This window comes from Pan paniscus, chromosome 1 (genome assembly GCF_029289425.2).
Source record: "Pan paniscus chromosome 1, NHGRI_mPanPan1-v2.0_pri, whole genome shotgun sequence".
Classification (NCBI taxonomy): domain Eukaryota; kingdom Metazoa; phylum Chordata; class Mammalia; order Primates; family Hominidae; genus Pan; species Pan paniscus.
Genome location: NC_073249.2, coordinates 106,748,557 through 106,762,019, shown reverse-complemented (window position 1 = coordinate 106,762,019; position 13,463 = coordinate 106,748,557). Strand labels below are relative to the sequence as shown.

The window sequence follows — 13,463 nt, the reverse complement described above, 5'->3', positions numbered from 1 at the left end:
ACCTGGTGCAGCTGGAAGAAGAGGAGGTATCAGGCCTTGAAAACTGAAGTTTCAGGACAAGGTGGTCAGGAAACCCTAGAGTAACATGTGTTTGTTGCAGCTCTGAGTCCCTCAGAGCTACCCACACACATCAGGATGTGGGGAAGAGATTAACGGACCTCTTCTGGCCTAGGAAAAGCTTAGGCAGCAGCAAGTCAGCTTCCCCTAAAATACAGCCAATGTAGATTTCATTTTAATACCAAAATAAGTGCATAACAGGGAAGAAAATTCACTGAAGACTCTCAAGGCTGATGAGGGAAATAGGATTTTGCTGCCTAAGTCTCCACACTATCTTCTCTAGTGTAATTAAATTGATGTGCTGGAGAGAAAGCCTATGGTGAAGCTGCTGAGGTCATCACAAAAGCTGCTCTCAATCAGAGGGTTTGGGGTGTGAGATTTTGTTCATGCTAAGTTCTAACCTCCCTTTCACAATTGCCCGTCTTTTTGACCTGGGTTTGGAACCTGTTATTAAACCTTGGCTTGATTCCGAAGATCCAGGGGTCTTCTTTTCATTACAAGTTTCTGTCTATTTTGTTCATTGATGTAAGCAAGTATCTGGAACAGTGGATAAAACACAGTAAGCATTCAATAAACAGATATCGAATGAATGGATGGTTGAATTTACAGCATGAGGAACCTGGCCCAAGGGTGAAGCAGTAGGGGTGTACTTGCTAGGAGCCTCTCGAACTAGATCTCCTGTTCTTGAGGATGAGTTTGAGGTTTCCCTCAGCCCAGACTTATTCGGTGTTGGACTAAGCTAGGGATTGAATGGAGCTTATTAATTGCCTATTCTTGAATTGTGTGGCATTGATGTCTAAAACCCAGGATCTTCCTATTCTCAATGATCTAAACTAGCCCTGAATCAATTCTCTAAGCCTATCTGCTAGAACCATGACACTAAAAATAGCACAAAATAATAATAAGGACCAGTATGCTACAAAGGGGTGGTGAGGGCATTCTAAATGCTGGATTTTGATTGCTCCCATGACAATGAGGCTGAAATACACTGCTGGTCTTTGTGTCCCCTCCCTCAGCTGCGTAGAGCATCATAGGCTGTTAGAGAGGAAAGGACCTCCAAGATCATCTGGGGCCAGCATTCCACTAGAAACCGCAGACTTTTGCCCCAGAAAAGCCTAGGGAACGGTCATCTGTCTGCTTGGCTTCATGGATGCTGGTGAAAGTGTTGGTTCCTGCAAGGGAAATATGTGCACTGAATTTTATAAATTTCATATCAGCCAGGCACAGTGGCTCATGCCTGTAATCCCAGCTACTCGGGAGGGTGAGGTGGAAGAATCACTTGAGCCCAGAAGTTCAAGACCAGACTGGGCAAAACAGCAAGACCTTGTCTCTTAAAAAAAAATGGATATGCCTTGTAGGGATGAACAGAGTTGGGGAAGGTTGCTAAGACATTTGCTCAGTGGCCCATGGGACAAGTGGCTCCGCCTCTATTTTTCCAAGCCTCATGATATGGAAATCTGCCCTGATGTGGGAGTGTATGGAAATAGGTAGAGCAGGGGAATGAGGCAGCACCTGAGCAACCTCAAGTCTGCAGCCACTTTGCAAGGAAAGGTACATCCTTATGGATTTTGCAAGCTGCTGTGTTAAAGACAGGTATTGGGGCTAGCTCTGCCCATCTGTCTACCTGAACCTGAATAATGTCCTTGGGCATATCCATAGAGAATGGAATCTGTGGAAACCAGAGCCTCATGCCGGTTCTCAAAACTCTTACTTCCTTTTTACTGAAAATCCCTAAGAGAGGGTCCTTTCAAATGTGTAGTTAGAGACAGCAGGTTGATTAAACACCTCATGGTCTCTCCATAAACCCAACCTCATGTCCCCATGGTTAAGGCATAGCTACTGCTGCCACATGGATTAGTCGGCAGCTCATTTAGGTGTCTACAAAAATGCCTTTCAGGCTTGGAGTTTCTGATCAGGTGTCACAGTTCTCCCTAATTTCCACCAGGGATGTGTGCCTCATCTGCCATCTGAATGATGCCAGGGAGTACAGGGCCCTAGTGGGTGCTTGATGTCCAGGAGATAGAACCATATGCCTATGAATCACAGAGCTGGGGAGCAGCTGCTTGGCTGGCACCTCCTGACAGATTCACAGGAGCCCTGGCTTCTGGGCAACAAGGTGTCTCAGCACATCAGCGTCTCGAAAGCTATTATTACCTGTGAGCCGCCCTCCCATTTCTTGAGCTGTGCAGCATAAATAACAATTATGATGGTGACCGAGACACCTGTGCTATGAGATACACTAGGTTTCACTTCACTTGGGTGAGTAGAAAATTTCAGGGTAGAAAGATGACCATGAAATACCCATTCAGAAAACTAAAGAAAACAAAAGGATGGGAGGCACATGGAAGTTCAATAAAAGCATCTCTTTGCAGGATGGAGAGAATCCAAGATCCCACTGAGAAAGGAAATGTCAACCAGCTGCCCTGAGTCTCCCCGGGCCACAGCTCCCTCATTCTCCACTGCCCAGAAGTGGGCAGGAAATGGCTTCCAGGGAAGCAGAGAGCAGGGCCACTTCACGCCTTCTAGATGCCAAATGGAAATGGGATTATTGAGACAATGGGACCCAAAATTATGTTGTCAGGTGGGGAGGACATGAACAGCATTGTGATTGTTGCTGTTCATTTCACTCTGACACATTGTGTCTCCCTGGCCATTGTTGAGTCCTATTTTTACCCCGCCCCAAAACCTTTATCCTTTGGTTTATAATTCTGGTAAAACAAAAAAGCCACTCAAAGAATAGTACTCCACATAGGTAAAAGAAATAGTGTCATTGTTCAGCCTCATCACCTTTTTGAGTCAGCCAGCGATTGACGAGCTGAGATTTAGGGCTGTGAACTGCATACCTATCGGCAGGTGTCATGTCTGATATGGGGCCAGCTTCCCCATTAGTAAAAGTCCATTAGGCGCTCTCCCAAGAATACTGAGGTAGCTAAAGACTCTGCATTTATTAAGCACAGAGTGTCCTCAGAGACAGGTGTGCTACATAAATACAAGGTGGTTTAATTATTTTAACAACCCACTGATACCATCTGATGAGCAGCAGTAGGTCTAGGGCTTCGGTCCCGTTGCTGCAAATGATGTTTGCAGACATCTGTTTAACATACCCCATTCCCTTTTCTCTGTCCCCATTGGCACAGATCCCTATGTGAAAGTGTCCTTGCTCTGTGATGGGCGGAGGCTGAAGAAGAAGAAAACAACCATAAAGAAAAACACTCTCAATCCTGTCTACAATGAGGCCATCATCTTTGACATTCCCCCGGAAAACATGGATCAAGTCAGCCTGCTCATCTCAGTCATGGACTATGATCGGTAGGTAGGCGTCCTAGAGGGACGTAATTCCACCCCTCACTCCCACTCCAGCACCAGCACAGGGCTCCTTGACCTTAGACCTTGTGATTCAGGGCTCAGCTTTAGGGTTCAGGCCTCAAATCTATCTGTACCCAAGAAGGGTGCAGGAGTTTGAGGAAGAGCATAGATTCTCCCTTAGCAAAGGTTCAAAGTTCTTTTCCCAACTGGCCTATCTCCGTCAGGGGCAGCTCTGTCCATCAGTTTCCCTGAATTCACCCCTTGCTATTCCCATTCTTCCATCTGGCACCAAGTCCTATTATCTGGCCTTTGAAATGCCCCTCTATCCTCTCTATTTCTGCTGTTGCTACTACTTTCACCCTGGGATGGCTGTGCAGCCTCCTAGCTGACCCCTGCCTCCATCAATTCCTGCCCCAATTCGGTCAACATACTAAGGACACATCTTCCTAAATGACAGCTTTCTTCCTGGACCTGCCCTTCTCAAGAACCATCAATGGCTCCTGTGATCCAGGCTTTTCCCTTGGACTCTGATGGCCTTCCCTAATCTGGACCCAGCATATCCATCCAATCGGATCTCCCCTTCCTCAGATATTTTTCGTCTCTTCCACACATCCTGCTCTTCCATCTAGGCTGGCTCAAAAACATTTTTCAACTACTCTGGTCCCCATAACTTCTTCTCTCCACTTGTCACTTTAGCTAAAGGAGAAAGAAACCATGCAATAAAGCCTCAATACAGGACTTTCAGCCCAAGTTCTCAGGCATAGTATTGACGAACATACTTAAGAGATAATTGATGTTCTTACCGAGTGAATAAATCACATTCCAGCCACTGGGGTTTTGGAGAAATGGTGCTCAGAGACTGTCCATTTATTTGCAAATACTGATGTCTCAGTGAGGTTGTAATGTGTTGGCGGGGTCAAATAAGTGAAGAGACTTAGACTGTCTCACCTCCCATACTCAGGCTATCTGCCCACCACTTCTTGAGATTCCAAACAAGTTTATAACCTTTGCTCATCTGCCTGTGTCCAGTGTCCACTGAAGGGGACTAGGCAAAGGCTTCACCGCCACTGACACCCAGAAGCCCTGCCAAGCATCTGTTTTCAGAGCTCAGAGTTCTGAGTTAGACCCATCGGGCAGAGTCCTACCATCCCCCACACTGCACCTCCTTTTCTGAGGGCATGTCTGGTAGCCAGTGCTGGGACTTTTGTTTCTCCCTCAGAGTGGGCCACAATGAGATCATAGGAGTCTGTCGTGTGGGGATCACTGCTGAAGGCCTGGGCAGGGACCACTGGAACGAGATGCTGGCATACCCCCGGAAGCCCATCGCACACTGGCACTCCTTGGTGGAGGTAAAGAAATCCTTCAAAGAGGTGGGTGAGGTCACCTGGCCCTTGGCATGTTTGCTGCATGGCAGTGTGGGCTGGAGAATGGCAGTCAGCTGCAGTGACACCCTCGGCCTTTTGTGGAAAGGTGGGCATGAGGGCCACATGCTTCTTACCCAGTGTGTAATAGGCCAAAAGGAAATGGAGGAAGAAGGTGGAGGCTGCCAACACAAAGCCCCTGGTGTTGGGCATTTTGAAAGCAACACTGAGTTCTTAATGGAAAGCAAGAACTGTGAAGAAGACTTCCCAGCAGACCACTGTGCCAGGTCTGAAATGCTTTCACAAAGCCCTTGGCCAAGTCTGTCCTTTAGGAGAAAGCCCCAAGGGGGTGAGATCAGAGCTTGGCAAGACATTCTACCCCTGTCAGAACAGTAAGTTCCCTGAGGCTCAAGCAAGGCAGTCACTTGGCAGTTTTCACTGCTTGGATAGAGATGCCAAAGAGCAGATTCCTCCTCTTATGAATGTTGGTTCTTGCCCTTGTTGGGGAAGGGAGCATGGCCTCAAGGTGTCACGCTTTCTGGCTAAAGCTGTGGAGCTGGGTTGTGTTGGGTTCTAACAGAGACGTAATGGAGACAGCACTGGACTGGGAGTCCCAAGACTTGGGCTGCAATCTTGGCCCCTCCTGACTTGCTGTATAATCTTGACCCTGTCACTTCTCCCTCAACTGCAAAGAAAATATCCCTTTGAGTAATATCTGCAAACTTCTCCACCCTCCACTGAATCCCACCGACTTAGGATCCTGTATTCTATCACCCTGGTGGTCCCCAGGCCTGCTTTTTCTCAAATGGACTGGAAGTGTGGGTGACCAAACAAGGCTTAAACCTCACTCACAATATCTCATACCTCGGTCTGTATCCTAGAAAGCTGGGTGAATATTCTGTCATCTTAACAGGCTTCAAACCTAACAAGTCTAGAGAGCTGTATAAATTGGAAATTCTACTAATACAAAATAAAGCTTTATCCCTTTCACTGCATGGCCCCTCGGCTTAAAATTGGAGTCACCTTCAAAACAGAGTCATCCCCTCCCCACACTCTATGATGCAGAGAAGTCAGGTCTGCAAACCCATAGAACCTGCCGGCTCCCTGCCCTCTCATGGAGGACAAGCCCATTTCCACCTGTTTCTGGCAGGCTGAGGTGTCTCAGGAGAGCCTGAGAGCCAAGGGGATTGGACCCATGGAAACATAGGTGATAAGGGCCTCCGTTGTTGGGGGATGGGGGACAGGCTAATTGAGTCACCTCCCCCGACAGGCAGCATGTGCTCTGTGCAGCTCCTGCCCTGTGACCTTTGGGGCGGCATCAAGAGATAAAAAGAAGCAAAGTTTCTGGCAGTTGAGGCTTCATATTTCTGTCTTGTGGGTGCCTTGATTGTCCCATAGCTGTGGAGCTTTAATGAGTGAGGCCAGTCCCTCATCTCTCAGCTCCCCCAGGGGAGCCCCTGCCCCTCTTTTCCAGAAAGACCTTTCTGCAGAGTGTGGGTGAGGAGCCCACAATACAGGAGGCACTGCTGGGCAGAACGCTAGACAACCTGCAGACAGCATCCAGCACCTCACTGAAGGCTGTGTTGGTTCAACCCAGGGAGAGGTCATGACAGCCCCATCCACCCCACAACCCCTCCTCCCCCGCTTATCATCCTTTGGAGATATTTAAGAATAGAACAAGTATACTAAACTGTTTAGGGTGGCTTAGGGGGAGGGCATGGAATGAGAGCTAAGAGGCCTCTGGTCGGCTGTAGGGCCTTAGAAAACTCACTGCCCAGCCGGGCACAGTGGCTCATGCCTGTAATCCCAGCACTTTGGGAGGCCGAGGTGGATGGATCATGAGGTCAGGAGATTGAAACCATCCTGGCTAACACGGTGAAACCCCGTCTCTACTAAAAATACAAAAAATTAGCCAGGTGTGGTAGCGGGCACCTGTAGTCCCAGCTACTCGGGAGGCTGAGGCAGGAGAATGGCGTGAACCCGGGAGGCGGAGCTTGCAGTGAGCTGAGATCGCACCACTGCACTCCAGCCTGGACAACAGAGTGAGACTCCATCTCAAAAAAAAAAAAAAGAAAAGAAAACTCACTGCCCCACTCTGGTCTTTGGGTTCCTTGGTAAAATGAGGGGATAAGCCCTTCCCATCTTTGCTTTTCTAGGAAACTCTGACCCTAAACAATGGCTGGGCCCGTGAGCCCTCATCTTGTGCTGTGACTGCCTTTCTAGTCTTCAATCCGCAATAACCCATCCCTGTTACCAGGCTGGGCCTGCCTGTGGAAAATGGAAAGTGACAGAGCAGCGGCTACAGCTGGGGGTGGTGTGTTGAGTACCACAGATGGGCCAGGACTTGGCCCCAGAATCACTCTCCTTCATGATGAATATAACCTAATTAAGCCAAATAATTGATTCCAAGTCCCTGTTTCTTTGAGAACTCTAACTCACTGGTTCAGACTACAAAAGAAAGATAAAATAGAATCAAGTCCTTGAAAATGAATATTTGATGAGACAGTAATGGGAAAGTAACAGTATATGGAAAACAAAAAGAGAATAAATTGATATCCTTTGGGTTTACTTTTTTCCTGACCTTGCAGGCCAAGCTCCCAGGAATGCCCCCTCCCCCACGCACGATCCTGCCATTTTCTGCTCAGCTGATCATTCTCTATATCAAGAAGCTAAAACTGACACTCGTCTCAGCAACCTGGGATTTCCATAGTTCACGTTTATTTAAAATTGTCACTGACACATTTAGCGCCCACAGTTTAAATATCTTTATTAAAATGCATGTAAACCCCCACAGGGCTGACATTAAGTAAGCACCTTGTGTCCACGCGATGCATTGTGCTTGGAGGCAATCCTCCCGCTCATCCTCAGAGCTCACATCCTGCCTTCTTTTCGTTCCTGTTCTGGATATTGAGCAAGAACTTTGCTCCTGAAACTTGTATCTCCCATTTGTATAATCATAAAGAAATCTCCTCCAGCTCCTGGGAAGATAAATGGCATCATATCTGCAAAGCCCTCTGTATTTATCTTGCACCTTTCTTAAGGGATTTTCAAGTGCTGTGATCATTTCTTTTTTATTAATGAGAACAGAGGGCATTATACTTGCTCACTTGTTTGGGGCTCAAAATAAGGCTGAGGGGAACAAATTAACTGAAAAGGTGTCTTTCCCTGCTGGGATTCTTTCATAAATAAAAATTCATTGAGCCATCACAAGTGGCCTTTCCCAGCTGCAGCACCAGCCCCCTTCCCTCTCAGCCCAGAGCCATGTGTCATCGTTGTTATCACACACAGAGTTGACCAGCACTTTTCTCCAAGGCATTTTATTACGGGGGCCGGGTTCAGATCATCTGCCAGAGATGTTAAATCTCTGTTGGAACGTGACCCATTTCAGAGCAACAAAAGACCTTACTGGAACACAGGCATTCTGAAACAATAATCTCCCTGTGTGCTGGGGACAGGTATGCTGCCATTTCAGAGCCACTGTAAGCCTCCTGGAATCATTCGCCTTTCCATTGTCCACAAACCCCATCTCCTCCCTTTGTTTATCTTCGTAGGAAAACTCAGACTAGCAGGGGAGCCAGTGTTCCTTCTTCATTTGTTCTAGATAAACAGTTATGCTCCCTGCTACTACTCTTTGGGCTGCTACATAAAGGAAGAAAGACACTCTGTGTAGTCCTTTTATGTTTTCTCCTCTGACCTGGCCTATCAGTCAGGTTGTTTAAGTGGCATGCTTACTCAGGGAAGAAGCCAGTGATTATAATGTACCTTTCACCAACAGTAAAGGTTGTAACAGAAAAGTAGAACTCCTAAAATGAAGGTCTGTTAAATAAGAGCATTAGTAATCATGTGTTGTCACCTTCTGGTTAAGAAACAATTGAGTCAGAAGCCACAGTGGCCTCAACAACCAGGCATTTATTTATCTAAAATATTTCACCAGGGAAACCCTCGGTTGTGATTTCATTCACGTGGATGCTGCAAGCAGAGAGACTGCCACCTGGAGTTAGGAGTAAGTACCTGGTGTGGACCCAAAGACATTAGGTTGCTTATTACCTTTTGTCTCCTTCTTCCCCTAGTGTGGCCAGATGCTGAGATAGCAGCAGGATGGAGTGGAAAGAACACTTGGTTGGGTGTTAGGAGACCTGGTTTCGGGTCCTGGCTCTGCCCCTAGCTAGCTGTGTCTTGACTTCTCTGTCTTTGTTTTCTTATTTGCAAGAACAAGAAGGTTAGACTGGATCAGCTTCCAAGCCTGCCTCCAGTGCTGACATGCTAAGATTGCTTAGGTCTAGGTCACATAATGGTGGTCATTGGTACCTGATTGTCTGGCCTTTGGTTAGTCGTAAAGATCTTCAGCTGGCCTGAACAGGGAGTCCTAAGAAGCCCATGAAGAACCGAGCCCAGAGAAGGGTAACAGAAGCTTTCCTTAGAATTGAAAGCATTAAGGTAGTTTAGTAGGTCTGGGTCCTTCCTGAACTTCGTGGGTTTCCCATCTACTCCGTAGGTGATGCTGGGTAGAAAGTGATCTATTCCTCAGGTGGCTCGGCCCTTCTAGGAATGGCTGTATTGAGGGAGAACCACATCCTCCCCCGACCCCAAACCTCCATGTATGCATGATGCATAGTAGCAGCTTCTACTCAGCCCCCTCACTCCATAGTGGAGACCCTCAACGCTCATGAGAAGCAGAAGGGGCTGCACTTCCAGGTCAGGAAGGCCATCTTGACCACCTACCTACCTCTTAACTCTGGAGCTCTGTCCTGCAGACACCTAGGACAGTACTGGGTCTCTTCAGCCCACTCCAAGGATGGGTGAGCAGTGGACACTGACTCACTTTGAAGTTATTAACATAAAGCCCCCAGGCAGGTCAAGAGTATTCATGGGGTCAGATCTTTGCTCAGTAAATATTGCTGTGGTTATGACTGCTGCAGCGATGACTGGTTAAAGAAGGATTGAATGGCTCAAGTCCACCCAGCCTCAGCCCTGTCCTTCACTCCATTACGCCTCATTACATCACCCCTTTCACAGAAGGGTTAGAGTCAGGCTGATAGGAGGCAGTCTGTGACCTAGGAGAACTGGGGAGGAGAAAGGGGTTGCAGAAGCCCAGAAGGGTCTGCTCACACCTCTACCTCTCCACAAGTCAGGTGCAAATGCCCATAGGAAGAATGAAAAACAAAGGAGACAGCTCAAAGCTAAAGCAGTATCAGATTTTTAGCTGTACTGTCAGCTCCCAGACAAATTGCTAATAATGCATGACCATGGGTTCTTGGCAGTAAGGACATATTCTGCACACTGCCTCTTTCGCTGCTAACATAATATGATTTTCAGTGTGAAAAATGGCTGAAGCACACAGAAATGGCCCAGTCAGAGCACCTCATTCTCACACACACACACACACACACAGAGAGAGAGTTAAGAAAGCTTTAATTATCTCTGCAGTAGGTCTTTTTGAAAATCAGGTATTCCAAACTAGAAGCTCTAAGCTGTTTCCCTTATGTTTTTGCATGGCTGACAGCAAAATTCAAGAAAGCTTATGAGAAGCTGGGAAAGGTGAATTCAGTGCATTGGGCCAGTTCAGTTTTGCAAGTTGAAATGTAAATTCCCTTAGCAATTAATAAACAGATTGTTCTCCTCTTTGCAGTGGCAGGGCCGAGCTGCTAGCTTCGACAGTGAGAGCTCGTGCCCATCTCCGAAACCACCTCCGACACCATGAGATGTGCAGCCAAGTAACACAAATGGGACTCAGCAATGTTCTCTTTGCACTTGTTCAACCGTCTAAACAGTGTTGTGCAGTCGCAGCGGTGGCAGCAGCGGCAGCCGTCCGTCACTCCAGAGTCTTACCTGCTCCTGTGTAGGTCAAGGCTGAGACACTTGTCATGTGGTCAGATCTGTCTTAGTCTTTTGTGTCTCCCAAGGTGATGTTTTTGTGGTTTTTCACTTTTTATGGGTCTGCTGGTAAGAAAAGGGAAAAAAAAAAAGAGTAGGAAAAGACAAAGGGTGGAAAGCCCAGAAGTTGGTTCTAGAAAATACAAGGTACAGTTTTTTGGAAAGAGGTGGATTGAGTTTCTGAAATGCTGTGTCTCCAGCAAGCTCCACAACCCTGGAAAAGGAGGAGGCGTGGTGGGACTGCGGCTGCATTTTCAGTGCCCTGCAGGAATGGGGTGAATCCATGGAAGAGCCTTTGTGAGGTGAATTACTAGTCTTTGAAGCTCTTCGCTGGCAGGACATAAACCACGCTGGGACCCTCAGTCCCGTGTTGAAATCACAAGACCTCTGAGGCGCTTGTGAGCCTTCAGCTGATGTGCAGGGTTCCTCGCTCCCCTTCCTCGCTGGCTTTCCCCATGAATTGAAAACGTCTTGATTCCTCATGGGAACTTAGTCACTTTCTTTAGGAATGATTCAGCCGAAACTAAACACGCCATATGTTTTCTGATGCGCCACAGTTAATGATCACATTTGTTTGAAAACAGGATCTTTGTCCTCAGAAATAATCTTGATTGTAAAGTAAGAGAGAAACATATGTTCTGGAATGATTTCTGCATTATACATAGCTTTATAATTCCATGAAGTATCAAGCTGCTGTTTAAAATGCCTAAACAGATTAAAGAAAAACCTAGATTAAATGTTCTTTTCCAAATGGGGAGTTTTGAAATCCAAATAGCAGTTTGAGTCCATCTTTCTATGAAGAGTATGTTTTTGATTGAAACCGAGTCAGCGTAAGCCTATTTCAGCCCCTTTGGCTCTTTGACAATATTCATCTTAAACTTTAGTTCTATAAATTACTAAGTACTTCAGTGTTGTTTGTTTCAGTGGTTGTGAGGGTTTCTTGTTTCCTTTAGATCTTTACCTTAGGCCAAACTCAGTTTAGGAAAAAAAAAATTGTTTGAACTATTCAGTGTTGTAATAGCACATTTCTGTTGAGTTAATAGTGGTCTTCCCACCAACCCCTAAAACCAGGTTGATTTGCTCAATCTCAGTTTGTATAACCCCAGTAAGCGCATGGAGGTGAGTTTCTACTTCGACTTGTGGCGACACTGTGCCAGTTTCCAGAGATGTGTGTACTACTTGCAAGAGGCAAGTCTGCTGAAGAACCCCTTCTTTTAACAGTGGAAAATCAAGAACAGAAAATCTGTTCACACACCTGTGTCTTATTCTTTATATATGTTACATGGTAGAGGAGCAGCAACCAATAAAGTATCCCTCATTTTAAACCAAGTTGTCAGATTTCTCTGCTGATAGAACTCTGCATAGTATCTTCTAGCCCTAAAAATGACCAGGTTGGGCATGAGTTAACAGGATATTGTGGCAAAAGGAATTTTCTGCTTAGAAAAGTAAATGTAGATAAACCTAAACTCCACCCTGTACTGAGCCTTAGGCTAGGGACTCATGTGTAACGATGACTTTTCTCCCCAGATATCTTGTCGTTGACAGGCCTTCCTAGTCTGGTAGTCCTGCATTTGGGTGTTCTCCTGAGAGTGAGAAAAAACCCAAGGTCATGACAAGATTCCTGGCAGGTGACAGACTTCATTATGATTCTGACTCTAGACTGACCCCATCAAGATAGTCGTTTCCATCAGTGAACAGATGCTGAAGGCCTTGCAATTACAAAGGAGACAACTGAGTTCCCTGGGTCATAAGGAGTCCAGAAATTAGTGTGAGAAGGTCCTTCTGGAAGTGAACTCAAAATTCATGTCCAGCTGTCATCGTTAAACCCTTAGGCAGGTCAGTATAACCCATTCTAACCTCTTGGAGAAGGGAGTGTGATCAATGTGAATCACAATAGTATTGCTCATCTGAGACATTCCTCTTATATCCAAGCAGCTATCTCCCATGAGTGAACATCCCAGTGGTTTCAGAAATCATTTCCTGAACAGATTCTAGCCAGCCCCCACACCACCCTGGCCAACTGCAACCGCTGCTGCTCTAGCAGTCTGGGTCAATTCCTACAGGCTTGGGAGCCCACCCCAGGGAGGCTTTTATCTCCTGCAGCCTCATCCCCAGCACCCTCAAGGTAGACTAGTCCTCAGCCTGAATCATGAATGAAACCTGAACATCTGCCAACTTCATTATCTAGCCCAGTATCTCTTCCCTCACAGAGAAGAAAAAAATGAATTACAAAGTTGATCCATTTGTTGGCTTTCTCTGGCCGGAGAAACCTCTCGGGTTGTTGCTGTGAGCTTTGATGAAGTTGTGATAACCAGGGCCATTTGCACATAGGTTTTTTTAAAAAACATGAAAAGTTCCCTTCTCCTTTATTTAGCAGTGTTTCTGGGCTGAAAGACGCCCTCCTCCCCCTCTGCGCTTACCCAGGACGTTAATTAATTGCATTGTCATTTAAAATATTATGTTGTTAATTACTCGTTTGTGTCTTCCCACCCGTGTCACAGCCTGGAGTTTTTATTCAATTAAATCTCTGTCTCTTGCCCATTTCTCTTGTCATTTTATGTTCCTGGGGTTTAGCAGTCAACACACGCACAGGACATCTCAAAGCTTTTCTTTTCAATCTTTGCGTCACATGGATAACCACTTCCCTTCTATCAGAGGTAGAGCAGAAGGGCTTGTTTGTTTTTTGTTCTGTCCAAGGAATACCTGTGTACCTCATCAGGCTGGAATCCACCTGTGTTTTGTCAGGCTTGTGGCTCGGAGATCATTTGGCGCACAGGGCTCCGCTGTTCCCTCAGCTCTTCAGCTCAACAAGCAGCCCCTGCAGATGCTGAAGCTCCCCTAGGGAAGTGGGCCACACACATCTGG

The 13,463-nt window shown here is 46.5% G+C and overlaps 1 protein-coding gene across 8 annotated transcripts in view; it reads left to right on the top strand.

The window, feature by feature from the left end:
* SYT6 (synaptotagmin 6) overlaps positions 1 to 13,139 on the top strand; it is a 69,706-nt gene extending 56,567 nt beyond the window's left edge. For 6 of the 8 annotated variants that reach the window (XM_034930155.3, XM_034930165.3, XM_034930178.3 and 3 more), the window contains 3 exons: positions 3,195 to 3,366; positions 4,583 to 4,733; positions 10,354 to 13,139. In XM_034930155.3, coding sequence (XP_034786046.3) covers positions 3,195 to 3,366; positions 4,583 to 4,733; positions 10,354 to 10,425 — 395 coding nt within the window. In that variant the 3' untranslated portion in view covers positions 10,426 to 13,139. Of the gene's footprint in view, positions 1 to 3,194; positions 3,367 to 4,582; positions 4,734 to 8,658; positions 8,728 to 10,353 lie in introns of all 8 variants that reach the window. The other 2 variants (XR_004664561.3, XR_004664560.3) reach the window with 2 other exon arrangements.
* Positions 13,140 to 13,463: the final 324 nt, after the last annotated feature.